The sequence below is a fragment of the Apiospora hydei genome (assembly GCF_038363865.1).
Source record: "Apiospora hydei strain CBS 114990 chromosome Unknown utg000002l_segment0_segment0, whole genome shotgun sequence".
NCBI classification, from domain to species: domain Eukaryota; kingdom Fungi; phylum Ascomycota; class Sordariomycetes; order Amphisphaeriales; family Apiosporaceae; genus Apiospora; species Apiospora hydei.
The window spans coordinates 2,179,107-2,206,593 of record NW_027117361.1 but is presented as its reverse complement, the minus strand read 5'-3'; the positions used below and the strand labels follow the sequence as shown (position 1 = coordinate 2,206,593).

At 49.0% G+C, this 27,487-nt stretch overlaps 9 protein-coding genes across 9 annotated transcripts; 6 read left to right on the top strand and 3 right to left on the bottom strand.

The window, feature by feature from the left end:
* Positions 1 to 600: 600 nt before the first annotated feature.
* PG997_000717 (uncharacterized protein) lies at positions 601 to 1,780 on the top strand (the record flags this gene model as incomplete). The annotated part of the gene is made up of 4 exons (XM_066805032.1): positions 601 to 712; positions 835 to 1,397; positions 1,450 to 1,572; positions 1,613 to 1,780. The coding sequence occupies 4 exons, from the start codon at positions 601 to 603 to the stop codon at positions 1,778 to 1,780; spliced, it is 966 nt and encodes a 321-aa protein (XP_066674805.1).
* A 455-nt stretch (positions 1,781 to 2,235) lies between these two features.
* PG997_000716 (guanylate kinase) lies at positions 2,236 to 3,184 on the bottom strand (the record flags this gene model as incomplete). Its single annotated transcript, XM_066805031.1, has 3 exons — positions 2,236 to 2,487; positions 2,589 to 2,911; positions 3,175 to 3,184. 3 exons carry the CDS (start codon positions 3,182 to 3,184, stop codon positions 2,236 to 2,238), a joined length of 585 nt encoding a protein of 194 aa, XP_066674804.1.
* Positions 3,185 to 6,180: 2,996 nt separating this feature from the next.
* On the top strand, positions 6,181 to 7,930 carry PG997_000715 (1-3-beta-glucanosyltransferase; the record flags this gene model as incomplete). Its single annotated transcript, XM_066805030.1, has 3 exons — positions 6,181 to 6,186; positions 6,507 to 7,610; positions 7,631 to 7,930. 3 exons carry the CDS (start codon positions 6,181 to 6,183, stop codon positions 7,928 to 7,930), a joined length of 1,410 nt encoding a protein of 469 aa, XP_066674803.1.
* A 571-nt stretch (positions 7,931 to 8,501) lies between these two features.
* Positions 8,502 to 9,506, top strand: PG997_000714 (conidiation-specific protein (con-13) protein; the record flags this gene model as incomplete). Its single annotated transcript, XM_066805029.1, has 4 exons — positions 8,502 to 8,587; positions 8,764 to 8,872; positions 8,920 to 9,150; positions 9,300 to 9,506. 4 exons carry the CDS (start codon positions 8,502 to 8,504, stop codon positions 9,504 to 9,506), a joined length of 633 nt encoding a protein of 210 aa, XP_066674802.1.
* A 717-nt stretch (positions 9,507 to 10,223) lies between these two features.
* On the top strand, positions 10,224 to 10,637 carry PG997_000713 (uncharacterized protein; the record flags this gene model as incomplete). Its single annotated transcript, XM_066805028.1, has 1 exon — positions 10,224 to 10,637. One exon carries the CDS (start codon positions 10,224 to 10,226, stop codon positions 10,635 to 10,637), a length of 414 nt encoding a protein of 137 aa, XP_066674801.1.
* Positions 10,638 to 11,184: 547 nt separating this feature from the next.
* Positions 11,185 to 12,528, top strand: PG997_000712 (uncharacterized protein; the record flags this gene model as incomplete). Its single annotated transcript, XM_066805027.1, has 4 exons — positions 11,185 to 11,298; positions 11,387 to 11,454; positions 11,539 to 12,089; positions 12,167 to 12,528. 4 exons carry the CDS (start codon positions 11,185 to 11,187, stop codon positions 12,526 to 12,528), a joined length of 1,095 nt encoding a protein of 364 aa, XP_066674800.1.
* Positions 12,529 to 12,994: 466 nt separating this feature from the next.
* Positions 12,995 to 13,645, bottom strand: PG997_000711 (uncharacterized protein; the record flags this gene model as incomplete). The annotated part of the gene is made up of 2 exons (XM_066805026.1): positions 12,995 to 13,471; positions 13,523 to 13,645. 2 exons carry the CDS (start codon positions 13,643 to 13,645, stop codon positions 12,995 to 12,997), a joined length of 600 nt encoding a protein of 199 aa, XP_066674799.1.
* A 4,186-nt stretch (positions 13,646 to 17,831) lies between these two features.
* Positions 17,832 to 18,530, top strand: PG997_000710 (uncharacterized protein; the record flags this gene model as incomplete). Its single annotated transcript, XM_066805025.1, has 2 exons — positions 17,832 to 17,988; positions 18,055 to 18,530. The coding sequence occupies 2 exons, from the start codon at positions 17,832 to 17,834 to the stop codon at positions 18,528 to 18,530; spliced, it is 633 nt and encodes a 210-aa protein (XP_066674798.1).
* Positions 18,531 to 19,443: 913 nt separating this feature from the next.
* PG997_000709 (uncharacterized protein) lies at positions 19,444 to 20,349 on the bottom strand (the record flags this gene model as incomplete). Its single annotated transcript, XM_066805024.1, has 1 exon — positions 19,444 to 20,349. One exon carries the CDS (start codon positions 20,347 to 20,349, stop codon positions 19,444 to 19,446), a length of 906 nt encoding a protein of 301 aa, XP_066674797.1.
* Positions 20,350 to 27,487: the final 7,138 nt, after the last annotated feature.

The window sequence follows — 27,487 nt, the reverse complement described above, 5'->3', positions numbered from 1 at the left end:
TCAGACTGGCCTGGTGCACGGACGGCGGTCGGGCCAATCAGAACCGCCCATTTGCTCTCGACCCCTTAACCCACGGTTGGCGTCCCGGCAGAGGAGAAGCGACAGACTAGCAGCCAGCCCGATAAGTCGCATTTGGCACCTGCCCATCCAATTATTCCCTACCTTGCAGCGGAAATTAGTGTTATTTGGTACCCGTCGCAGCAGTACCTCAAGAGGGAGAGAGACTGCAAGACCACCTGGTTGAACACGAGTTCCGAAGTCAATCACCCTCGTCTTGACAGTTGCAACTCTCTCAAGTTCAGTTCTGCGAAACCTACGGCAGGAACTCTCAACAGCGTTAATTCGGGCCTCGCATCGCCTTCGTTTCAATCCCGAGACTCTTCTAACCCATTTCTTGTGGCCGACTTCCTTCGACTTCTCATCTTCAACCATACCGAACTCCACTTTCACTTCGCGTCTGCCCCCTTTCCGCTCATTCATTCTACCATCCAATCAATCGTCCTTAGGCCGTTTCTTGGATTAGGAACAGAACTACCTCTTCGACTTGGATTTCATCATCCCTAATACAGTCACATCCATTCCACCAGACTACCGGACAAAATGGCCGCCCCTACTGTCTTCCCCAACAGCCATGTCGGTTTCGACAGCATCACCTCCCAGATCGAGCGCAAGCTCCTGAAGAGAGGTTTCCAGTTCAACGTTATCTGTGTCGGTAAGTTCTACGAAGCTGTCCTGATCGCTCGGCCGATCTTGGTCGACGCAATCACCTGAGGCGACCGGGCGAACACGTCTATTGAAGTTGAGCGATGTAGCTAACCGGAATCCATCACTCAGGCCAGACGGGTCTCGGAAAGTCGACTCTGATCAACACCATTTTCGCTTCTCACCTGATCGACTCCAAGGGCAGACTGCTCCCCGATGAGCCCGTCCGTACCACTACCGAGATCCACCCCGTATCGCACATCATCGAGGAGAACGGTGTCCGTCTACGACTCAACATCGTCGATACCCCCGGATATGGTGATCTCGTCAACAACGACCGCTGCTGGGACCCTATCGTCAAGTATATCAAGGATCAGCACTCCGCGTACTTGCGTAAGGAACTCACTGCTCAGCGTGAGCGATACATCCAGGACACCCGTATCCACGCCTGCTTGTTCTTCATCCAGCCCTCTGGCCACTCCCTCAAGCCCATTGACATCGTTGTCCTGAAGAAGCTGTCCGATGTTGTCAACGTCGTGCCCGTCATTGCCAAGGCCGACTCCTTGACCCTGGAGGAGAGACAGGCATTCAAGGAGCGCATCAAGGAGGAATTCGCTTTCCACAACCTTAAGATGTACCCCTACGACAACGAGGAGTTGGACGACGAGGAGCGCTCTGTTAACACACAGATCAAGGTAATTCAACCGTTGCTCGTTTGTTGCTGTCATTTACTAACCCTCTTTACAGAGTCTCGTGCCCTTCGCTGTTGTTGGCTCCGAGAAGTCCATCATCGTGAACGGAAAGCAGGTTCGTGGACGCCAGAACCGGTGGGGCGTCATTAACGTCGAGGACGAGAACCACTGCGAATTCGTCTACCTGCGAAACTTCCTGCTCCGGAACCCATCTGCAGGATCTCATCGAAACCACCTCCCAGATCCACTACGAGACCTTCCGTGCCAAGCAACTGCTGGCCCTGAAGGAGAGCAGCGCGCAAGGCCATGGCAGCCGACCTATCAGCCCTGCTGCGGACCGCGAGCTTAGCAGGAACTCGAACCGCATGACCATGAACGGCTACTAATTGCCATCCATTGGGTCATACACACATTCTCCGAGGTATCCTTCATCTACTTCCATGCTTTAAGGGAAACAAAAAGATCGCGCTTTCCCAGTTATGACTCTGCGACTAGTCGCATGGACGGTTAACGTGCGAAGACATGGATAGTGGACCACAAAAGTTATAGTCCCCAAAAATGTCTAATAGATCTGGGCAGTGTTAGAGAGGAAGAGAGGCGACATTCGAGAGATATCCATGGCCACTTGGCCTAATTTTGGGTTGTTCAAGCCTGTTATGTCATGTGTTGGGAAAGCAAGCAGAGCAAGCAGGATTATCTCCAGACTGGAGAATCCGAGACATTTTTATTTATTTCCTTGTAGTATTGCGCAGGAGCTGCCTTCACTTTTATACCAAGCCTAAGTCTAATTGAAACCACATCTAAAGCCCTCGTCTTGTGTGTATGGTCGCTTGCCCGTATTCTATGACTTGTAGACGTAGTCCTCCAGCTCCTTGTAAGCCTTGTCAAGATCGTCGTTGACGATGATGATATCGTGAACACCGGGCGTGTCGGCGTACTCAAGCTCAACCTTGGCTTGAGCCAGGCGTTTGCTGACTGCCTCTTCGGTCTCGGTGCCGCGCCCGCGTAGGCGCTGCTCGAGCGCCTCGAAGGAAGGGGGCTTGATGAAGACGTAGCGGGCGTCAATACCGGAAGACTTGATTTGCTTTACGCCCTATATAGAAGAAGTAGAAACCATTAGCAAATGCGCGCGCTCTCTGCATATATGGGCCTGGTTGCAAGAGGAAGGGGGCAGGGTATGTGGATCTTCCTTACCTCCATCTCAATGTCCAGCACCACGACCCGGCCCTTGGCCGTCTGCTCCTCGATGGTCTTCTTGGAAGTGCCGTAGCGGTTGCTGCCGAACTTGGCGTGCTCGACGAAGCCGTCCTTGACGATGAGCTCCTCGAACTCCTCCATGGGGACGAAGAAGTAGTGCGTGCCGTGCTCCTCGCCGGCGCGCGGCGAACGCGTGGTGTGCGAGACGGACAGAGTGAAGCTGTCCGGGTGCGCCTCGAACATGCGGTTGTAGAGGGTGCCCTTGCCCACGCCCGAGGGGCCCGAGATCACCAGCGGGCGGCGGTCGGTGGGTTGTTGGCCTGCTGTGGGTTGCGGGGTTCGTGTTAGTCCAGGCACGGCTGTATCACTCGTTGGGGTGGCAGATGGAGCCGGCAGGAAGCACAGCAATGTCTTATTTGTCGGGGGATCGTCGCACGCTGGCTCTCTAGCCGGCGCAAGGCCGGGCGCACTTGTCACATTCTGGTTTGCGCATCACCGCCGCGAAGAAGAAAAAGTGCCGTCGAGGGGCTTTTTCTTTAAAGGAGGCGGGAGGAGAGGAGGGGGAAAGGGGGGTTCAACGTACTTGGTGCCATTGTGCCTGCGAATCTACCGAGGCGGGGGAACGAGCGGGACGGGAAGGTAGAAGAGAATCGTAGAGGAGCGCCGGGACAAAGTGGACGGAGTCGGGGAAGCATACGGAGATAGAATTTCACAAATCTATTCTACGGGCGGCCTGGGGGAGATGGTTGGGTGATTCAGCCGGTAACGGTCCTCTCTACTTAACATTACTATTGACCTTAACCTATAATTTTGGGCGAATAGTGGCGGGCATGGCGCCTTAGCAGCGGCGCTGGCAGAATGTCGGCGCCGGTGGGCTTCAGCGTTCCGACAACCGTAGGCGGTGAGGTAAACGCCGTAGGAGGCTAGCCTGGATAAAATTACATAAGATTACCTACCAATGAACTGCAGTTCAGATATCTGAAAATGCTCACGTACAAGGTCAGCGCTCGAGGGACGTCTAATGCACGTCGAAATTTGAATCAATGGTTGAATATTTCTCAACGCGCCAGATTCTCAACGTTCGACTAACTGTTTCATTTTTTCTTCTTCTTCTTGTTAGCCAACGTTTAACGGTTTGGGATGGGAACCGTTTACGAAGTATTCCAGTGTTCAATGAACTGCAGTCGGTGCGCGCGTTGATCAGGTCCAGCCTTTTCTCCTAACGGCCTTTTCGTTTCGAACCCGCCAAGGCAACCCACCCACCAAGGTGAGCACTGAGCACGCAGACAGGGCAGAGCAAGCAGGGAAGCATCAAGGCATCAACCAAAGGGAAGGGTTCATTCGGGTGGCCCGTCTGGGCGTTTTCGCTTTCTAGTGGAGAGGGAATCGAACTTCACTTCTGGCATCGGATTTGCCTTTCTCTCAGCTTTCCATTGGCAAAACAGGGGACAAGGGAGGAGGGGGAGAGGAGGAGGAGGAGGGGCAGTTGTTTTCTCCTTTACACAGGCGTTTTACCCCCTGAAAATTACACCTCCGCTGAAGAAAGACAGAGGAGAGGCCGCTCCAGCCCGCTAGTCACGAGAATTGCGATTGACATATTTTGCATTTGACTTCCCTGCTCTCGAACGTTTCAAGTTCCCGCTGCAATGTTGCACTCAAGGGTTTACCGACAACCACTGACGTCGGTTGTGCACTGCATATGCTTCCTGCCGCTCGCGAGATGCGGTAGGGATCGCGAGATCTCCCTGTCACTTTTTTCTTCTTTTTCTTTCTGTGCGAGGATGATAGGTATGATGAGGTCCCCTCCCGAGTATCCTCCCGCATCATCCGATATACTGCAGAATCTCGTAATACTCGTATGGATGGGGTCTCTACGTCCCGTCTTAGCCGTTGTCTGCGCTGCGCTGAAAGCCGGGAGCCATTCTCGTGAACGAATCGCAAAATGGATACCGTATTGCTTACAGGTACCCAAGAGCCGCCGTGACGGGTGTAGGCAGGCCTGGATTGATCGCATCGTGGTAAAGGTAAGTGATCGCCTGCTTGTGAGGTCTGAATACGGGGTTTTGCAGCTGGGTCTCGCGCAAAAGATGCGGGTGCACGTGTCTGGGAGCAAGGGCAGAACAAGGGAGGTGGTAGCTGGCAGCTGGGACAGCATGCATCGCGTACCACAGTATGTTTCTGGCAGGGTGCGTGGGGCGCGTTTTGACCATTTTGACGACCTAATATCCTTTGGGCTGTAATACATACAATAGTACTCTGTAGTACTCTGTAGTAGAGGTGCAGAGATTCTGTTTGTTTGCAAGTGGCCCTCCCTCAACGTTGCTGTTCTCGGCCAAACACCTTGGCACCAAGCACCAAGAGAATCAAGAACCGAAGGATTTGCTGGATCTGTCACGGGGTTGGATGCTTGATTAAACTGCGACTGCCCTGTCATTGGCCGCTCTCTCGTCAGGACCGTCTGCTTCTCTGGGCGGTCCTTGTCTATATCAGGTTTCATCGGTGCACTAACGGTTATTTTTTGGCGCCGTTGCCATTTGCAGATCAGCAAATAGGGATGGATATCAGAAAAAGGTTGCATTAGTTTTAGAAGGTCGGATCGAAGAGGCCAAAACAATGAGTGCTAACCCAATACATCCCTGATGGAGCGCAATCAAAATGCGGCATGAAGGGCATTTTCGGTCCAAGCCAAGCAATCTCAAACGTGGAGTCCCCGGTCCACCACCGAATGCCACTGGATGCCACTGGATGGCCCCCATTGCGATAGTGGATGGACTGGCTGCCATCTCGGCCGCACTTACCCAGCATCCTGGCCACACGAGCAGAGACGAGCAGAGACGAGACCGGAACGAAGGTGCTGTTCGGGGTGCGTCCAATCATTCGAGGCCAGTAGCGATCCATCTCACCCATGTCCAACCATCTGACGGTGTGCCACTACGGCTCCCCTAGCGTCAGGACCCCCATTTTCGTCTCATTGCATCCCATCGCATCAAGTCAAGTCGCAGCAGGCTGCTGGTGTCGAGGGGGCGTTCGGGGGAGGTGCCTGCCGCCGCCTACTAATACATAAAGTAGTAGTAGCATGGCTCCCTCCCTACTGGGCCTGTCTTGCTGATATTTACCATCGTGTCGTCCCGAAACTTTGTTTCCTGTCCAGTCGCTTGATCAAGCAGTCACTCCTTCACTCTTGACTTGGATCCTTCTTGGGCCATACCATTTTTGCCTGCGGCTTTCTTTCCCTCCTTTGCCTTTGTGCACACACCCATTTATTGTACGATTGAGCATCACCTCTCTAGTCTGCTCTCTCTTTTCCCCAGTCACTCCCTCTGTGAACCAGTTATCGCTATTTTTGGACCTCGTTTTTGGCTCGCCGTCGACTACGAAGAACCCACCTGGTATATTGACCGAACGGAACGACACGAACAACACAACTCCACCACCACTAGCAAGTGAGGAAAACTCGGCAAACACTAGACGATATCCATCGCGGTGACGACAAGACACGAGACTGTCTGTTAATAAGTGCCCGTTGCATCCCACCGGTTTTTGGAGATCCCAATATACCACATAGCAACACTGTCAGCGAACATTCGCCATGCTTGTAAGTGACCGATCTGCAGTTGATGCCAAGATACATACCACCAGAACCCACTTGCCCAGGTGTCTTACCTAAGCTTGACGATCCCGCGGGGTGGCATGTCACGCCAATCGGCCTTTGACAACGTCAACCGCCTGATTGATTAGCTCGCATCTAATGGGGAACCCAAGACACAGCCACCAAGGATGACGGGCGAGCCTGCGTGGTGATTGCATCCTGCAACAGGCTTGCTGGAGTCCTGGGTGGAAGGCACCGTTGCCTCGTCGTCTACTACCAACACACCTTGCATCTTTGAATCCTTGCTGATCATGAGCCTCTTATAGCTTCAATCCGCTCTCGTCGCCCTAGGCGCGACCATTGCCGCGGCTGTCCCTGCCCTTGAGGCTCGGGGCAACCAGTTCGTCAACCCCAAGACGAACGATGTCTTCCAGATCGTGGGCATGGCCTACCAGATTGGTGGCAGCGCTGGATACGACCCCAGTCACGGCAAGGACCCTCTCTCTAACGGAGACGTGTGCAAGCGTGATGCTGCTCTCATGCAGGTTCTGGGCATCAACACCATCCGTGTCTACAACCTGGACCCCAACCTGAACCATGACGAATGCGCCAGCATCTTCAACGCCGCTGGCATGTACATGGTCATCGACGTCAACTCGCCCCTCGTCGGCGAGTCGCTCAACAGCTTGGAGCCCTGGACTTCGTACTACGACACCTACCTCAACCGTACCTTCGCCATTGTTGAGGCTTTCAAGTCCTACCCCAACCTGCTTGGGTTCTTCTCCGGAAACGAGGTCATCTCCAACGTTAAGCAAGGCGGAACTGCTCCTCCGTACATCCGTGCTGTCACCCGTGACCTCAAGCAGTACATCAAGAACCACGCCGATCGCCCCATCCCCGTCGGATACTCCGCTGCGGACGTCCGCGACGTCCTTGAGGACAGCTGGAACTACTTCCAGTGCTCCATTGAAGGCGAGAAGGACGACATGTCCCGCGCTGACATGTTCGCCCTGAACAGCTACTCTTGGTGTGCTGATGCCAGCTTCGAGTCGTCTGGATACAACACGCTGGTTGACATGTTCAAGAGCTCTTCCGTCCCCATCTTCTACTCCGAGTTCGGCTGCAACACTCCTTCCCCTCGTATCTTCACCGAGATTGGCACCATCTACGGAGACAAGATGACTCCCGTTTTCTCGGGCGGTGTTGTCTACGAGTTTGCTCAGGAGCCCAATAACTTTGGTCTGGCTGATATCGGCAAGGATGACAGCGTCACGCTTCTCAAGGACTTCCAGACCCTGAAGGACCAGTACAGCAAGGTTGACTGGAAGTCTGTTCAGAGCGTCAAGGCCAGCGGAAACGCTGTCAAGCCCCCCAAGTGCTCTCCTAGCCTGATCAAGGAGAAGGGCTTCAACAACAACTTCACCCTCCCTGTCCTCCCCCTAACACCAAGGAGATCCTTGAGGGTGGTGTCAAGCCCAAGCCCGTTGGCAAGGTCGTTAAGATCTCCGACTTCAAGGTTACCCACCCCATCAAGGATGTCGACGGAAAGGCCATCACCAACCTTGCTGTCAAGCCCCTGGGCGACGATGCTAGCAACACCGCCGGTAGCAACGACGGCGCTGGATCCGGATCCAGCTCCGGCAGCGGCTCTGAAAACGGTGATGGCAAGAGCGCCGGCTTCCGCAGCATTGCCATTAGTGGAGCGGCCGCGGGTATCTCTATGCTTGCTTTCCTGGCTGCTGCATTCTAGAGAATATTGCTGTCAAGGAGAAATGACCACACTGAGCATTTGTTAGTGTAGTTTCATTATGCATGTCAGGTTACGGCGTCGTACGTGTACTTAGATTCTTCTAAATTATTTATTTGTTGGTGCAGACGATGAGTTGAGAACAGTAATATCAAGATGAGGCGAACATCCAAAAACAAACTTCCTTCCTATCCTCTTTGGGTGACCATGTGATTCCATCTCTATGCTCGTGGGAGGTATCGCTGTCTACTTGTGTTGAGTGCTTATGACGGCCCCGGTACCTTGCGATCAATCCCCATGTTGGCCAATGCATGTTGGCTTGTGTGCGAACTGGATATGACCAACCATGGTGCTGTTTGTTGGTGGTTTCACGACATTCCAGCAATCCAACCCAGCACAAGATGCCCTGGCTCTGGCTGTTTCCGGGATATATATGCACCAAAGTTAGATCTGCTATTTTTATCTCTTAGGATAGCAACATTCGAAGTTGATTTTGCACAGCATGCCCTGATCTTACGTAGTAAAGGTTACAAACAACATGGCAATGTTTGGAAGGGGGTCAGGAGGCCCAACCATGAAGACCAACCCAAACGAGCAGGCAGCGCCAACAATGAAAGTGGCTCGGTCGAATCCTGGCAGGCAAGTTCCCTCGAAGATCAAGTATGTCGTCTCCGGGTCGTGTCCTTCTAGGCAATCGAACAGTCCAAACTGACTCTTCTTCAATTGTGCGTAAGTGAGACTTGGTCAGGAGCAATAGCTCAGCAATAGCGAAGCTGGGAGGATATAGATATTCAGGGACATGCATCTTCATACATGCACTCCTATATGGGGCACAGCAGTACACCTGTTCATGCCGCCGCTGGCTCATGCCGCCCAGTCGGTCTCACCCACGGCGATCGATTGGGGCCAAGCTATGATGGTAAAGAAGTTCCCTTCTCCGTCCCCGTGAGATGGAACGCCCGTGAAAACGAAGCTAACTGTCTCGGGTCCAGATCCTAGGCAAGGTCCCCGTCGGCATGCGCCAACACGTTGCCCATATCATACTGGCGCCCGAAAGCCACTCCAAGCAGAAATTGGGTATCGCTGCTGAGACCAAGGGCACCACCACCTCTTTCCTGTCGGCAATGAGTCTTGGTATAGCTGTACATGAGTTCAGTCACATACTGGACGCCGTGGTCGTATCCCAGCGGCTCCGTAACCGGTCACTCAGCCGCTCACTAGGGGTAAGCCGCTTCATGAATTGATCCCATGCCTTCTATCCCCTATCGTTAACGATCCTTGGCGGCACGAGCACATGCCACCAGAGAGTTACACGCCCGATTGGGCAACCAACAAGTACTGTACTGTTTGATCTCCGAGTCCCTGCTTCTAGTGGAAGTGGTTCTACGACAGCGATACCAAGGTCCCGACGGACTATGCTGTGACGTCGTTGGTTGAGAACTTCGCCGACGCCGGCCGCTGGGCTATGTCCAATATGGCGCCCGAGCGGGTGCACCATCAAAACCAGACCCTGTTTTGCGATAACAACAGCGGCGACGGGCGTCTTCTCTTCCGTAACGGAACGACACCAGCAAACTAGCTGGCGATCTACAGCGCCGACTGGAAAGCATGCAAGAGCCAGATCGCCGGATACAGGGCGTTGCTGGAGGACATCATCTTCCCTCGCGGCGGCAAGTGTACGGCGAAGACTTACACGTCTCATGCAGTGAGCACGACGACCGGCCGGCGCGTGGATTGCAATCACACCTGAGATGGAATCGACATGGGCGCCGGCAGGCTGAAGCTGAGGTCGGTAGGGGTGCCGGAAATTGTGCCGGATGACTAGGTTATGAGGGTTCAGTTTTCGCCTTACGTATCTTCTTCCTCCTCCTCTGTTTCCGGGGCGCGGCCGGTTCCTCAGGTTAGATTGGTACCTAATGTAGATTAGAATCGAGAGAGGAAGCTCCCGGCGCTCGGGGTGCATGCGGCTGCTTTGCTGCAAGTTTGGGCTAAATCGCTAAATCCCGATTCAGCCTAGGTTAGGGGCCGGCGACCTCTCAGCGGCGTTGGCAAGCAACCATTGCAACGTCAACTCGCCAGCCATCGTCCTACTCCTCACATCGATCAAAACGTCTTGCATCGCGACTAGAGATATCTGTTGGTAGTGGAATCCCATCGAAACCGAAGCTACTGAAGGTGTACCGTACAATTTGAGCCGATACCTAACCCACCTAAGTACTCACACAACGCCCACACATAACAAACACGCATCATGACCAGCCGATTCTTGTCACAACGGTCGCCACTCTTTCCAAACATGGCGGCCATGTTCAGTCTCATGCTGTGGCAGACGGGCGCCAGCCAACTCGTTCGGCCCGGCAGTGCTCTAGAGCTCTGGCGGTTCCCCTCACCTTCCAAGTCTTCCGAGTCTTCCGAGTCTTCTGGGCCGGACGACGCCAACACTGCCACCACTACCACTCAGAAGGACCTGGTACACGGCTTGATCCGGCGGGAAGCGATACGGAACTTGGTGCTCGGCCTCGTCGGGCTCGCGACGTGGTATCGCCGCGACCGGAAGCTGCTCGGCTACGTCATGCTCTGTGGGTGCTTCACGGCCTTCTCGGACGGGCTCATCAGTCGCGCGGTTATCGGGGGCGAGGAGCTGAGGCACTGGGTTTTCTTACCGTTCATGCTGGGCACGGCGGCGGGATTGTTTGGGTGGTTGGGATGAGGGAGCTGCACGCCGTTTTGGGGATAGGGATAGCAGTGCGTGGCCAGCACAAGGCAACAGACCAAGGGTCTTCCATATCATCGATGAATCGATTGTTGAAGCAGCGACAAGGTGGTGGGTACATGTGAGAATGATGGATCTTGAATTGTGGTTGTGTGGAATCTTAATTCAATGCTGCTCCCGTCTCTTCTGCCTGGGGCGCTTCCGATGGAAAAGGCAAACACCGAGTTTGAACAGTGACGGTCAAGTGAGCGTCCCATGAATAGCGTGAATAGCGCGCACAGCTGGAGCGACAGGCCCCAGTGGGACCTTGCCATTGTCAAATAATTCGAATATCCAAACAGCTGCCCATGACCCAGATCACAACGTTTTCGGTGTTTCTGGCTCAATTGCATGCCTTCATCCAAACCCCATCATACATTCACACATTCACGTTCTCCTTGTCCTAAAGATCTCCCCAGCCGACCTTCCTCGGATCCCGACTCCTTTGCTGTCATTGTCTCGCTCGCCGCTCTGTTTTCCTTCGTCTACTTCATCACCGGCGGAGATGGATCCCGGCGTCGCAGAAAGACAGCGCAGACACTTCAAGAACAAGCATGCGCCTCTTCTTCGCAAAACCCTGCTGGACGACCTCCTGAAAGCCAAGGTTCAAGCTGATAAAGTAAGTTCCTTTTACCACCCATGAACATAACCCTTGCAAACTCCGTAATCCGGAGATATGATTCTGAAACTTTGCCGCTGTCTACTAGGTTGGGCAGGGTAGTGGTAGCAGCAACGACGTTGCCGACAACCATGGCTTGACACCCAAGTTCAGGGCGTACGTGTTGCGGCCAGCTGCATGTCGCGACATTCCCATGAAGCATGTGCTCTGTTTTACCGACAACCCGAAAGCCTGCTACAGCACGGTAAATATCGGAGCAAACACCTATCTCCTGGCCATGTCGCGAAGCGATTTAAGAGCGCGATGCCCGACCTGGAATGAGCTGTTGATCAAGAAGAAAAAGAAGAAGACGGATGGCGTCGACCACTCCCACATGAGATTCAAAGAAGAGGATCTCAAGGCTCTCGAGATCGTCCTGGGACTTGTCCACGGCATCCCACCAGACCTCTCGGATCTGCCGTTGGGGGGCGTGAGAAGTCTCACCATCGTCTCTACCAAACTCGAGGTGACAACCCTGGTCAACGTCTGGGCCAGAGACTATCTGTCTGACCTCAAGACGGAGATCGAGAGTGGAAAGAACGCAAACGCCCCCGGCGTGGACATGTTGGGGTGGCCATGTGCGCTACGGCTCAGTGCCGAGTTCTGGCACCGGGACATGTTTATCTTGGCCAGCCGAGACTTCATCCGCCGGGGCAAATTGCTCAAATCCGAAGGGAACCCTTGGCTTTTCGGGTCTATTGAATGGGGAGGAAGGACGTTGGAGCTGAGCCAACAGGGCCTATTTGCCGACAGTAAGTCAAGTCACCTTCAGTTTTACGAGCTGGGCTATGGGCACATATCATGTCTAACAAAACGGCCGGCCAAACAGCTATAATGGCCAACTTGAGCAAACGGGAAGGGATCATCCTCAAGATCTGGACGTTCCTGCACGAGGAGCAGGTGGAGCTCTCGTGGTGGAAGACGTCGGAGGCGCATCAGATGGCGGCGAGAAAGCTGCGCAAGTGCCCCTGTGCGTTTCACGACGCGCAAGTCCTCTCGGCCCAGTGCCGGGGCGGAGTCACGGACTTTACCTACACGAACGGCAGCGTGGATGACATTATCGCTTACATCGAGGATATAGGCGTTCAGACGTACGACACAGCTGATAAAACTCGGGACATTTTGGGAGAGGTCGCTAAGGAGGTGGATGGGATGGTCGCAAACCGCCTTGATGAAATGACATTTCTCTAATAGTAAGAGGCCTTCATATAGCTATGAGATATGATCCGAGAACCCACAACACAGATCTCAGAGTTGCTTTTTTGGCATCAAAAGGGGTAGTCACATAGGAGAGTCTCCTCGCTTTGATATAGCCCCAAGAGCTCCCACTCCTTGGCTGAGAGTAGTTTTCAGGAGGCATTGTGTTGAAAAATAATATTTTTGCCGACTGCCTCGTTACTGTGCTTTTGTCAGTCTAATGAACTTCTATAAAACATAAATAGTGGCACATCATTTCAGGATCCCAGTTGGGTTCTCTTGTAAATTTTCATGTTCAGCACCTATAATCTCCCAATGGTTTCTTGAAAATCACGCTGAGCATACAGAAGAATACCAAACACAAATTTTTAATATATCTGAACATCTGTACTTGGTTCGTTATTTTGTGCCATTTGGTTCATCTAATAAGACCTGATATGAGTGTATGTAGAGATCCCTTTTATTTCCAGTTCGCGTTCAGCACATCCACAATAACGCCATGGTCCTCGTGCTGCTTCAGCCCCGAAATAACAACAACCGCCACCACGCCCTCGACGCCCCGGACGCGGATCGGCACGCCGCCGCCGTGGATGGCGTAGCCGGCCGCCAGGTCGGGGCTGAGGGTGTACTTGGCGCGGAAGGCCTCCTCGTCGCCGCCGAACTTGCAGTGCATCAGCCAGGTCGAGCAGCCGAACCGGAGCACCGTGGCGCGCTTGCGCTGGATCCAGACCGTGTTGTCGAGCTGCGTGCCGGCGCCCACGGCGGCCTGGAACAGCACGTGGCCCGTCGCGCTCGCGATCGAGATCAGCGTCGGCCGGCCCTTTGCGGCGACCAGGGGCAGCAGGCGGGCGTACAAGAGGTGGCCGAGCTCCCAGGCGTCGTCGGCGGTGAAGGAGTCCAGGACGAAGGTGTCGCACTGGGCTTTCACCTCTTCGGCCTGCGGGGGATCTTGGTTTTAGCTACGGGCACGGGCGGGTAGGGGATGTACGTACGTTCTCTGGGGGATCGGCAAGAGGGGTCGGCGCGCCGGTTGCCTTCTGGGCGTCCAGGACGGCTTGAGGCCGGCGCCGGGTTCCTTGTTGGCCCGGCTAAGGACTTTCTCGGACGACATAGTGGCGGCAGGTTTTCGTTGTTTAGGATTTGGGGATATGGTTGCTCAAAGCAAAGGGAAAGGGTAGGCTGTCGCTTGTCTTGAGAGCGGAGGAGTTGTATATAAACTTGATTGCTGAATCTTTGAGAGGCTTTTTTTCCCAAGCTACGTAGTCTGTATACTCACGGACCCAAAAGGGAAGTTACAAGAGTCGAGGTCGGAAGCGGAGTCGGCTGCTTAGTCACGATTCTCCAGATTTCTTTCTCCACTTGGCGGCGCGACGTTGATGTCAACGTCACCTAACCCTCCGTCCAGCCACGTGAATGCAAGAAAGAGCCGCACCGACCTTCTCAGCCCTGGGTGGCACTCAAAGGTGGTTGATGCCATCGCCAGATCTGACCTCAGTCGGGGAATAATCCACCTCGGAGGATATATCCAGATGCTGAATACGAGAAAACCATCTGGAGCTCCGAAAGCTTGAAGGCCCCAAGAATCAAGCTAGGCCAGAAGGAGAGTGGAGATGTCGGCAGCTACCGCCCCCTCAGACACCTGTTGCCAATATTTCGTATCCGATTGTTTCTTCTGGTGATATAAAGCGTTGCGAAGTATTTTGTACGGTATAACTGTCTTTACGAATCGACGGCCTCTTCAAAGTTTTGCATGTGTGGTAGATCGGTATCGGATGGGAGAGCGTTTACCCTGCGTTAGGAATTGCACAAGAAAGTCACCCTCAAGGAGACGATGAACGCAGAGCCTGACCTGTTATGGCGCATTGGCTTCATCCGTAGGTTTCCTGGCATCCTGACTGACAAATCTGGCATTGCGACTTGACCTTATGTTGCATTCCTTTCTTCCATATCCCATGAATACGTCACTTTTGAGCCATTACCATGGGCCAGAGAGTATGGCCACCCGCCTGTTGTTGATTCAAGCGAAGAGCATCGGATGGGCCAACGTGACTTTCAACGGACATGAAGGAATCCTTTCCTGAAGCCAATAATTCCGCTTTCCGCAAACTCATGGATTAGCCACTCGCTCATCAGGTCGTTGCCAAGTCGGATCACGATTTCTTTTGCAGAAAATCTCAATATCGATTGCTGTCCGTCTCGAGCGCTGACGTGGCAGGGAAGGGCGAAACAAGCCTGCTCTGTATGCGTCTCATGCGTATCAACACAGGAGACTGGCGGCGAGGCAAGACCTATGCGGTTCAGCTATCTTTGTGGCGTGCAAGCATGAAGACATAGACTCATGCCTGTATTTCCTTGTCGTGGTTGTTGTTGCAGATGCCGAAATTCTTTCTCCTGGCATGATGTGCGAGCCCATATCCATGCCTCGATCTCAGAACAGCAGCCTGGGATACCCGACCCCTTCGGAGCATCGGCGGTGGTTTGCGTCTGTGTCTATTTACCTCTTGCATAGTCCCAAGCGATGATCAATATATCGAAATGTCGCCTAAGGGGTCGCCGATGAGCTAGATGCAAGTAGTTGGGTCGCGTTATGCCTACTATCGATGAGCCATCCATACAGCACTCATGTTATGGAGATGGCTAGAAGCAACCTTAGCTACTGGTTAATGAGGTAAGAAATGATATAGCAGGGCGGTCTGGTCGGATGGCGGCTTCTTCAAGCATCGGAGCGCCAAGGATCGTGAAGGCTTCCGTGCCATGCCTACAGCCAAGCTGAGCTTTTAGAGTTGACTATCAATGAAGCTTCTAGAAGATCATCATCTAACCCTGTGAACCCTCTTTAACATTAGGAGACAGGAGGTTTGGTGGAATAATGATCTGAGTGGTGGATAAGATACAGATTTCAGGTTCGGGCAGTGGACGATCACCGACCCAAGCGGCCAAGGAGGTACCGACAAAAGTGAGGGCGTCGCCCACTTTAGTGAGCCGGGAAGCCGGTTCAGTAGTGTTGTTTTCCTCGCGCCAATCAAGGCCAATCTGCGGTCAAGGAATATTCCGTCGACCTGCGAGACAGGTCTGCATGTCGATATCGGCGGCCTCATACTGTAGGTACTTGGGATATCAACAGCGATTTGGAGAATGCCAAGCCAATACGCCCCTGCCGCATGCTGACAGCGCGGACAAGGGATCAACAGGGGCAGAGGTTTTCTGCCCATGCGGGCCATGCTTGCTCAGATTCAAGTCATTCCTGTCTGGGAATAGGCGCAAGGCGTGTCGCGGGCATGGGTTTGGTTGACTAGAGGGATAGCCGGCAGCTTCAGCAAACCATCTCCGCCCGTTCCGCTATTGATGTGCAACCATCGCGCACTACATGGAAACGGTTCCCAATGGCTTCAGCCCAGCGCGGGTTTAGCGCTTGGTAGTAAGCAGTTGACCAAGTGATCGGCTGTCGATTCTGTCTGGACTTTGCATCCCGGCAAAAGCGTTCCAAGTTGGCGGAAGGCTTTCGGAGACATGGATGCAAGCGATATGCAGTTATCGCAATCGCATGTGTTTCTTGTGCATCTTCACGAGGCTTGGTCGATCCGAGACTTGACGCTGCTTGCCACAACTCCTATCGGCTGCTCCATGCAGGTTGTGCATACTATATTGCAGGATTTCGTGTCGGAAACGGCGCAGCATTTCTCTCAATCGTCAATTTGCCCTCACCTGAAATGATGACCTTGTCCGATGGCCAGGATAGCCAACTTTTTACCAGGTCGGAGGATGCCAGTCTCCTGTCTAGGACACAATCGGTGGATCCAGCAACTTTGTGTATCCCCACCGGCAATTCGTCAGGACCCTTGGGCGCCCCAAAATGTGCCCATGTGCCCCCCGAAGCCCCCCTGGCTACTGCAGAGGGGCCCTCTGACCCTGGCACCTGGTGCCTGGCTCGCTGGCAATCGCCGTTACCAAATTGCTGCTAAGGTTGCGCGCTTTTCTCGTTTTGACGGCTTTAGCGCAAGGTCGAATGCCCTCCCCACGCCAGGAACCCTAGCACCAGGCACCACGGCCTCGACAACATGCGCTTGTCACATTTTGCACTTTCGCTCTGCTGCTGATCTGACGTATACCGCATCTCTATTCGACAGGCTCAATCGGGACCTGCAGCATGCAATTTGGAAACCCTGAGGATCGGCCGTCCTGGTCAGAAGCCGGCCTAGCTGGCTGGCTGGTGCTGGGTGCTCTCATATCGCATGTTGTCCAGAGCCGCCCGACACGGACCTGCCGCTTCGTTCTTCCCAACCTTGACGTCATACCGCCTGCCAAATGATTACCGCCCACTTACCCTTCGCTGTTCAGACAGACAGAGACAGCGGAACGTTGGTTGATAGTGGGCAAAATGGGCAAAATGGCACCGAACCAGCCAGCGTTGCGTCCCGGTCGATCAGCACAGACCAAACGTGAAGAAGCTCTGGACGGTAGAGTGGAATGCGACGCTGGCCCGAATGGCGGACAGACGAACCATAGGTTGTGAGCTTACCCACCCGCATATCAGCGAAAACCGCTGTCGGAGTTGGACAAATGCACGTCCGCGCAGCGTCCCTCAGCGCAGCAAAGAAGCTTCTCTGCTTCTGGCGTCTGGGGCGTGCACTTTCTGGTTATCTGGAAACCCCATCCTGGCAATCTTTTGGGTATGCCCTGCCAGAATATTTTAGATTGTGATCGTCTTCTCAAGTGCTTGTCGGCGGGGGCCTCTCACCCCCGCAAGCAGGCAAGGTCATTAAACTTCCAGATTCAGCGTCCACGTTTACCGCGAACAACCAGGGCCCCCCGGACCCGACCCCCGGCGGTCCACTCCTCCCACAGGCTCGGCACCCAAGTTGTGTTGTGTTCGGCCTGTGACTGACTCTTGTGATGCTGTCAAGGGTCAGTCTGGCATCCCCTACGGTACCTGGCGCAGCGCATGGGTATCACGCAGGTCAGGTGGGCTGAGATGGAATGAATGTCTATCAACATGGAAGCCCTCATAGTGGTGACGACATGTATCGATACTGTATGTACATGCCCGCCCAAGCTCTGCATGGAGTCAGACGAGGATACCCGGCAATCTCAGAACTAAGGGGCCTGCATCGTGGCCGTACGGGTATATATCTTGGGCTTCGCGAACTCTGATCCTGATCTTTTTCCTTCTCCATCCCACAGCCTCCGGTCACTCCTCACTCACAGTCGCTCTCTTCGCACCACCCCCAACTTAGTCATTCTTTAATCCTAATCCAAAACCTAATAGATTTTTGTCGATTTTCGAACAACCAGTCAAAATGCAGTTCTTCACCACCGCCCTTGCCGCGCTCTCTATGAGCTCCGTCTTCGCCGCTCCCGTCGTTGAGCAGCGCCAGGCCCAGAACGCCATCTCCACCGTCTTTTCCACGGTCGCTGACGTGAAGGTGACCCTCGGCGATGAGCTGAGCACAGTCAGTAAGTATAGACTCCGGTACGATCGCTACTTGATGATCCATCGTCTAACCCGATTTCTCCCTCTAGCCAAGCTGGTCGGCGATCTGAAGTCCACCGTTGTCGATGATGTTGTCCAGAAGAAGACTGTCGCCACTGTCCAGAGGACCCTGAGCAACGTCGAGACCGAGCTCCACGGAGTTCTCGGCCTCGTCCTCGGCACCGTCACCAACACCGTCGTTCCCCTTGTTGGTGAGGAGCTCGACAACGTCCCCGTTCTCCTGAAGGATGTCAAGACTATCGTTGAGAAGGTCAAGGACACCGTGACCGGTGTTGTCGGCGATGTCACTGATGATGTCCTCGTTACCCTGAAGCCTGAGCTCAAGCTCGTCCTGAGCCTCGTCAACACCCTCGTCACCCCTGTTGTGCAACTCGCTACTGGCCTCGTCGGCGAGGTTACCGATGGCGTCGTCCCCGAGGTCACCAGCCTTGTCGGTGATGTCGAGCACCTCGCTGGTGGTCTCCTCTCGCCCGTCACCGGCGGCCTCCTCGGCAAGATTCTGTAAGCGGCAACCATGCCGTGATGCAAAATCTTAAAAAAATACTATCTAGGAACCAGGTGGAGGCTTGACTGTTGAACTCTGCCGGCTATTCCTATCTTCTCTGGGGGGGACTGCTTTGGGACACACTTTAATGTTGCATGGCCGCGTTTTTGGAATCTTTCAGCGAATCATGTCTTGGGATCTGACGACAAGCACGAAGTCGAGCCTGTACATAATTCTGTATCGGCTTCATATAGTTGAAGATAATGGGTGTTTGAAAATCGAATTGCTTGTTTACTATTTGGTGGTCTGATGAAATGCATGTGAACTCTTCCAACCATGATTTTACCCCTTTTCCTCTCTGTGCTAGTTGGTTCCTACTTCATCAAGCGTTCGACTTACAAGTTGCGGATGAGTGAATGTGTTTGTGTTCACCTCAGGAATGGTAGTGTTATATGCAAATGCTCTTTTCGTGTTGGCCTGTATAAAATCACCGCCGAAGTCATAGTGGTAAAGCCTGATATTTTATTCATATGTCTATATGCATAACCAGACACTATGCTTTTATGATGTTCTTCGTAACGATTGATGTCCCTGGATGTTGTATGTTTCCTATTCGTTTTGTAGAACTAATAATTGAGGAATGATTTTCAAAAGAGTGGATGTATTGGACATAGTTCCTCATATTTCTAAGTCCTTTTTGTAAAACTGTTCATCCCACTGGCTGGGGTGGAGAAAAGGGGATGACCCCCATCTTACTGGAAGTTCGCCACAACAGCGTCGATCTCCTTCTTGCTGTGCCCGTTGATGACATAAAAGTTGTTTTGTTTGCCATTTTCGTATTTGTTATACCTGATTCGCATCACACAAGTTAGTATATCTTTTTCATTTCGTTTTCTTCTTCAATTCAAATAGGAAGAGTAGTAGTGAGTACATATCAGCAGAAAAGGGGTAGATAGGGTGAAACGTACTCGAACCACATGGCGCCCTTGTAGTTGAGGTACTTGCTGAGGTCGTCGACGTTGGTGAGCCGGCGGACCCAATCGGTCTTGAGCGCCTCGCTGCCGGCGAAGCCCGTCTCGCCGATCATGAAGGGCTTGTTGTACTTCTTGGCGAAGTCGTCGTGGACCTTGCCGAAGGAGCCGGCGAAGCCCTGCTCGATCTTGGCCTGGTCCCGTGGGTATGAGTCGAGCGCGACGATGTCAACGTACTCGGCGCCCGGCCACCAGTTACCCAGCTGGTCCTGGTCGTTGGCGTTGGGCGACCACATCATGTAGCAGTCCTTGATCTTGTGGCACTCCTTGGCCACGTTGACCCACGCCGCCTTGTACGCGCCGTAATCCAGGCCGCCCGGGTAGGCCGGGCTCGCGCACCCGGGCTTGGCGTAGCAGTTCATCTCGTGCGCGAAGCGCAGGTAGACGGTCAGGCCCTGCCCCACGAAGCCCTTGGCGACGTTGGCGATGCGGCCGGCGAGCGCGGCGTCGACCTGCTTCCAGCCGACGCCGTCGGGCATGATGGAGGGCACGATGATGGCGCCGTCGGCGGCCTTGCCCTTGCCGCTGATGTCGCTGCCGTCGTAGGAGCTGCTCTTGACGTGCGAGTAGTCGCCGAAGAAGCAGCCCTTCTTGCCCGAGCTGGCCGCCAGCGACGCCATGTTCACCTTGTCGGCGTGCTCGTCGTCCGGCAGCCAGCCCCAGGCGATGCCCTTGTAGGAGGTCATGCAGCCCGCGGGCAGGCCGGGCAGGGAGACGCCGGCGCGCGCCTCAACGGGGGATGCTTCGAGGGGCGAGGCTAGGGCGCTGGCGGCGAGGAGGCCGTAGGCGGCGAGGTTGGAGAAAAACATTGTGTTAAGGCCAGAAGCTTGAAGAAGTAGAATTGGTTAATCGTGTTGATGCAGTAAGCGTTGAAACTGTTGATGCTGAGCTTTCTGAATCCCCATGATAGAAGGCCAAGTGGACGACATCTTATACTCCTGGCAGTATTTGCTATACATTGGTGATGTACTTATCAGCCTGGCCTGACAACCTTGTCATTTATGATTGATGGAGGCTTACTTGTGCGTGCACACGCAGATCTACGCCAGAGATGTACAGCTCGATGTCAACCTCAGGGGCTAACTCGTGATCGCCCCGTCCCCGGGCGGAAACCAACTGCATGTAGTAAGCACCCCGGGAACTAAGGGTGGTGGAACTGCACATGTGTGTAGGGTACAACTGGTGCAATGCTGCGAGCAATTAATTGCTTTTTGGGGCCATCTGGACGTTCCTAGATGTCTTGGGTATTTGCATCAAAGTTAATAAATTGGAGAGTTCGCCCGGTTATGCCTTAAGTAAGCTGCAGAGTGATCCTCTTAGGCATGAGGTTAAACTGTATCTATTTTAAGTTAAATTTTTTAGTATATATTGTCTTTTAAACTAATAGAGTTTATTAGTGTGGCCGGCTTTCTCTGCGCCCCCTGTTTTGCGTTTCCTACCCCTTTTTTTCGTTTAGGCTCACTTTTCGGTTTTTTTATCCGCCTTTTCGAGTTCGTTATATTATTTTTAAATAAATTTTTTATCGTTCTCGTCGGTTATTTTTATAAGTAAAAAATAGTAACTTATTTAATACGTTTTATAAAAAGCGAAAAGAGTTAAAAGTATTAAAATTTACTTTATTTTTTAATAAGTGCTTCGAACTTTCGGCTAAAAATTTTCGGTGTCGATATAAATAGTGTTATATTAATTATTAAATATTAGTTTATTATAATAATTACGAAATATTTAACGTGGTTTATTATTAAGTTAATTATATTACTTCGCCGGTTACTTTTTTACTTCTCGACTTTTTTATATAAATTAATTAAAACTACTCGTTATTCGATTTCTCGCTTAATTTTATATCCTTTTTATATATTCGCGCATTGTAGCCTATTTCGCCGTAAATTTAACAGCGCCTGCCGCTTATTATACACCTTTTAATAAACCCTTATTTTCGCCTTCATTAGTCGCTAGCCGCTTCCTTTTGCCTTCTCGTCTTACAGCCTTCGAAATTCCTTAATCGTAAGGGCTTCTCTAAGTTAAACTCGCGATTTTTTAGCTCTTCGGCGCTTCGAATAAGTTAAATTAGCTTTTTATAATATGCGTATTTAATCCTTTATAAAGGTTATTTTATATATAATTATATATATATTTTTCGTTATTTAGTTTATCGTTTTTAAAATTAACGTTAAAGAGCTTTTTTAATAAGTAAACACCTTTTTTTAATAAAAAAAATGCTTAACGTGGTTTACTATTAAGTCGAATATATTATTAAGTCGAACACTTTTTTTACATCTCGACACTTCTATATAAATTTATTTAACTATAACGCTTTAAATTAATTAAAATTATTCGTTATTCGATTTGCTACTTAATTTTACATCTTTTTTACACGTTCGCGCATTGTGACCGGTTTCGCCGCAGTTACCGCAGCGCCTACCGCCCGTCGCGCGTCGTTTCGACGAGCTACTATTTTCGCCTTCGCCGGTCGGTGGACGCTTCTTTTTTACTTTCTCGTTTTATAACGTTTAAAATTCCTTAATAATAAGGGCTCCTCTAAGCTGAACTCGTGATTTTTTAGCTTTTCGGCGTTTTGAAAAGGCTAAATTAGTATTTTAAAAGGTGCGAACCTAATTTTTTAATATAGTTACTTTGTAAGCTATTCGGGTTATACCCTTCGCTATTTAATTTACTATATTTAAAATTAACGTTAAAGAACTTTTTTAATAAGTAAACACCTTTTTTTAATATAAATAAAATATTTAGTCGTTTATTACGAGTTAAATAACGTTTAAGGGTTATACGTGCTTAAAGTCCCGGGTTATAACTATTTCGGTGTAAGCGTCCGAAGTTATATATTTAGCTTATTTATTACTTTATTCGAATAGTGAGGTACTAAGCCGGATACGCTGAATTTAAATTTAATATTAGCTTTCGTAAAAATAATAAAATATACGGCCTTAAACGCGATAAAGAACTCGAGCTTCGTAATATAATTTATCGAGGCTTTAATAAATAACTCGATTTCTTTCGAATAAGTACGCTTTAAAGGCGAATAAAATATTATATCGAAAAGTTAAAATAAATGCGATAAATAAAGAGGCATATTAATAATAATAATATTATTATTTTAGTAATATACCTCGAATTCGGCCGAAATATAGCTCTCGTAGCCGTCGAGGATTAAGAGGCGATAGCGACCTTTTATTTACGCTTTAATATATTTATCGAAATACTTAATTTAGTTTAAACTTATCTCGTTATTAGTTTATTTATTAAAAATCGATTTAATTACCTAATCGCCCGGTAAACTAGTTTCGCGGGACTAGTTCGCGAGGTAATATTAGCTTTAAACGATTAAGAACGGCGGAATGCACTAGCCTTGCGAATTAATACATTTAATAGCCGTTGCCCATTCCCGATTACTAAGCTGGACCGACTTCGCCTTTTTACGCCGATCGGCGCGTGTTATAACGAGGGTTAATTCGATTATATTTATTATAAAGCCGGTCTCGTCGAAATTATATATATTTTCGTTAATAATATCGTATTTAGCCTTTATATTCGTAATTAATATAAATTAAGCGGAAATAATTTTCGTATTTTTATAAAGAGCTTTTTAATAATTATATTAACGATTTATTCGAGTTTTAAAGTCCGGGTTACGATTAATAAAACGCTTAACTTAGTGCTTATTAACGCGCTCGCCGTCGCGCGACGCGGTGAAGAAATTAACTATATTTTTTATATTAATAATATTAAGAAATATTCTTTAGGTATTTAAATTAATTATATAATTTTAAAGTATTTCTTTTTTAATTAACGTTAATTTTCGCTGTGGATATCGGATTTCGCGTCGTGGGATTCGGCCGTTTAGTCGGTCGCTAATCGTCGATTATAAAACGCCGAAAGCCTTCGTAGTAGCCTTTTAACTAATAAGTTTTATAGGGTCTCGCGTCGCTTAAATTATTAATTCGAGCTTACTTATTAATAAAGAATTAAGCATTATAATTATAGAGATAAAACGTATTAAAATTTAATAGAGAGTGTTAATTAAGTTAATAATTAACGAAGTAATATAATCGACTTAATAATAAACTATATTAATATTAATTAAAGTAATTAATATTAATAAATATAATAACGTAGTTTATTACTACGCGACGTATATTATTTAACGACGTATTTTTTTCACTTTTCGACTTTTTTATATAAATTAATTTAATTATAACGCTTAAAATTAATTATAACTACTCGCTATTCGATTCCTCGCTTAATTTTATATCTTTTTTACATGTTTACGCATTATAACCTGTCTCGCCGTAAACACTACAGCGCCTTTCACCGGTCGCCCTTCGTTTTAACGAACCTTTATTAAGCGCTAAACGCTTCCCTTTTACCTTTTCGTTTTATAGCTATTAAGATTCCTTAATAGTAAAGGCTTTTTTAAGTTAAACTCGTGACTTTTTAACTCTTCGACGCTTAAAAAGTATTAAATTAACCTTTTTTAATATATATATCCTATTACGTATAAGGGTTATTTTATAAGCTATTTTAGTTATATTTTTCGCTATTTAATTTACCGTATTTAAAATCGGCGTCGAAGAGCTTTTTTAATAAGTAAATACCCTCTTTTTAATATAAATAAAGTGTTTAATTATTTATTAAAGGTTAAACGGCGTTTAAAGGTCGTAAGTATTAACCGTTTTCGAATAAAATAAGTTAAGTATAAGCGTCCGAAGATATATATTTAATTTATTAATCACTTCGTCGAGATTATAAGGGATTAAATTAAAAACGTTAAATCCGGATTTAATGTTATTTTTCGTAAAAATAGCGAAATACGCGGCCTTAAAGGCGATAAAAAACTCGAGCTTTATAATATAATTTATTAAGGCTTTAATAAACACGCTTTAAAGCCGAATAAAATATTATATCGAGTAATTAAAGTAGGTAAAATAAATAAAGAGGCATACCGAGTATAATAATATTATTATCTTAATAGTATACCTCGAATTCGGCCGAAATATAGCTTTCGTAGCTGTCGATAATTAAGAGGCGGTAAAAACCTTTCGTTTACGCTTTAATATATTTATCGAAATACTTAATTTAATTTAAGCTTATTTCGTTATTAGTTTAATTATTAAAAGTCGGCTTAATCATTTAGTCGCCCGATAAATCGGTTTCGCGAAACTAGTTCGCGAGGTAATATTAGCCTTAAACGATTAAAAACGGCGGAATACACTAGCCCTACGAATTAATATATTTAATCGCCGTTATTTATTCCCGATTATTAAGCTAAACCGACTTCGCTTTTTTACGCCGCTCAGCGCGTATTATAACGAGTATTAACCCGATTATACTTATTATAAAGCCGGTCTCGTTAAAATTTTAAATATCTTCGTTAACGATCTCGTATTTCGTTTTTATATTCGCGATTAGCGTAAATTAATCGGAAATAATTTTAAAATCCTCGTAAAAAGCTTTTTAATAATCGTACCGACGATTTATTTTAATCTTTAAGTCCGGGTTACGGTTAATAAAGCGCCTAACTTAGTGTTTACTAACGCGGTCGCCGCCGCGCGACGCGGTGAAAAGATTAGCCATATCTTTTACACTAGCGAAATCGGGAGGCATCCCTCGGATATTTAAATTAATTATATATTTACGAAATACCTCTTTTTAATTAGATTTAGTTTACGTCGTTTCGGTCGGATTTCGCGTTTTAAAGTTCGGTTATAAATTCGATAGCGTAAAATTAATTCGAGTATATTATAAGCTTTTATTACTACTTTTTAATTTATTTAATTCGGTCCGTTTCGTGTCGCTTAAATTATTAAAATTATCCGATTTTCTTAAAATTAATTAAACATTATAATTATAAAGGTATTACGCGTTAAAGTTTAATTATATTAAAATTAAATTTAAATACGTCGCTAAGTAATATACGTCGCGTAGTAATAAACCACGTTAAGCGAATATAATAATTAATGAATAATAATTATAATTAATATATTTTAATAAAAGAACTATTAAATAAACGAAAAAAGATCGACGGTAAGCTTTTATACGTAAGCTTTTAAGCTATTAATAATAATTAAAGAAAAAAATAAAGAAAAGTTATTTTTTTTTACGTATTCTCCGACCGCTATAAAGGTTTTATTAGTTTATAAAAGTTTTAAATTTTAAATTATTTTTAAAGTTTAAAAAGTATTAAAGTATAATACCTCTTTTTTAAGTTAATATATATTAAGTTTATTCGGTTTTAAGTCACTTACTTCTGCTAGCCTGCGCTGGTATGAGTCGAAAAGCAAAAGAATAAAAAAGTCAACAAAAAGAAAAAGTCAAGCTGCAGAGTGAATACGAAAGGCAACTCAGCCAGGCGGTGAAAATCGTCCTTGACGCTGCTGAGGTTAAGAGACAAATCTATGTATATCAGATCTCAAAGAAGCTCCATGGCCCGAGAAATCAACTGTGTGGAGAAGCGTTGCGTCAAAAGTGCATTTGTGAGGAGGATAGTAAGACAGCCTGCCTTAAGCTGCGCCATCCCGCGATCCCAAAATAGCTTGTATTATTTCCCCCCTGCAATGGCCCCCGGCTAAGGCTCTGGGGCTGAAAGAGAGCCTGGTTTTCCTCGGGAACAAAGGACATAATGCGTCCACCTATCGTTTATTAAAGTCAGCCGAGGCATTACTGCCGTTGTCATACGTCCGGAACGGGGCGGTTTCTGTATGTGCGATATACCTAAGGACTGATCCTCGCCTTGGCCTACTAGTCCCCTTTTGTTCATCAAGTTGCGACAAAACTATAAACGCGGGCCATTGGACAGCAGGTAATGTAATGTGGGTGTGTATGTAAGACCAAAGGTTCATGCCTATGACGTCCACTTCACGCTGTAGGCTTCGGCGAACCAGTTCCCAACTGTAACGATGCCTATCAGGGGTCCAATAGAAACCTGGTAGAACGTACGCGGGTTTATGTTGGCAATACGAGAGAGTATCTGGACTGGTGATTGAATCGCACTATCAGTAGAGCAATAGAGTAACTGAGTCTTGAACAAGTGCTGGAGGGTAGCTTGCAGTATCACAATAGGTCGCCAAGGCATGTGCCTCATCAATGGGTGAAGATTGATGCTTAGATTGATCACTGAGTGAGCGAGAGTATCTAGGAAACTATGTAAAGGAATGCCCATCTTTATATCCAACTTCGCTCCCTCACTGATGGTTTGTTTGATCCCCTTGGATCACTGCTGCTCATGGTTGGTCCACTGATCCTTTGTTGTTGGCTCATACTTGATCAGTCGTGATCAGTCCTGCTCAGTGGTTACCCATTGAGCATTGTTTGTGGTCACGTGATTCTGTGGCTGGTGGTTCCTTGGGGCTTGTGCCAGCAGGCTTGACTGCGGGGTATCGTAGTTCCTTACCCGCTGCGCCCGTTCCTGGTCGCATAGGTAGGTCGGGTCGTAACACCAACGCGAGTTCTTGTCACTTGGTCTAGTTTGGGTCTTGGGATACATTCTAAAGTGGATTATAATTCAGCTACGTAGTCTGCCAGTAGCCTGCAGATCATTTACAATTCAATTCCTAGGACGGGGCGGCAAAGAAGGAGAAGACTAATTGCGATCCAAACAGAATTCCAGGCGTTGTTGATCAGACAGACCAACTGGCCGGGGCCAGACGGAAATCACTTTTTGGAGATGATCTGTGGCGACCAAGCGGTTTGCAGTAGCGGGATATGACCAGCTCAGAAAAGTTTCCGGATTGGGCCTTTGCTTGGCTTGATGTTGGGTATTCGTAAAGCCTTCTGCACGCGTCGCGGCCAAGTCTAGAAAGGTTGCACATTAACCAAACCCTATCTATGTCCAGTACATTTATCCTCTCAGTTGATTTGTTGACAACTCCCTCGGCATTCCTAGTTTCAAGGTTGTATAACGATTCGTCTAAGAATGGTAATATAAAAAGGACT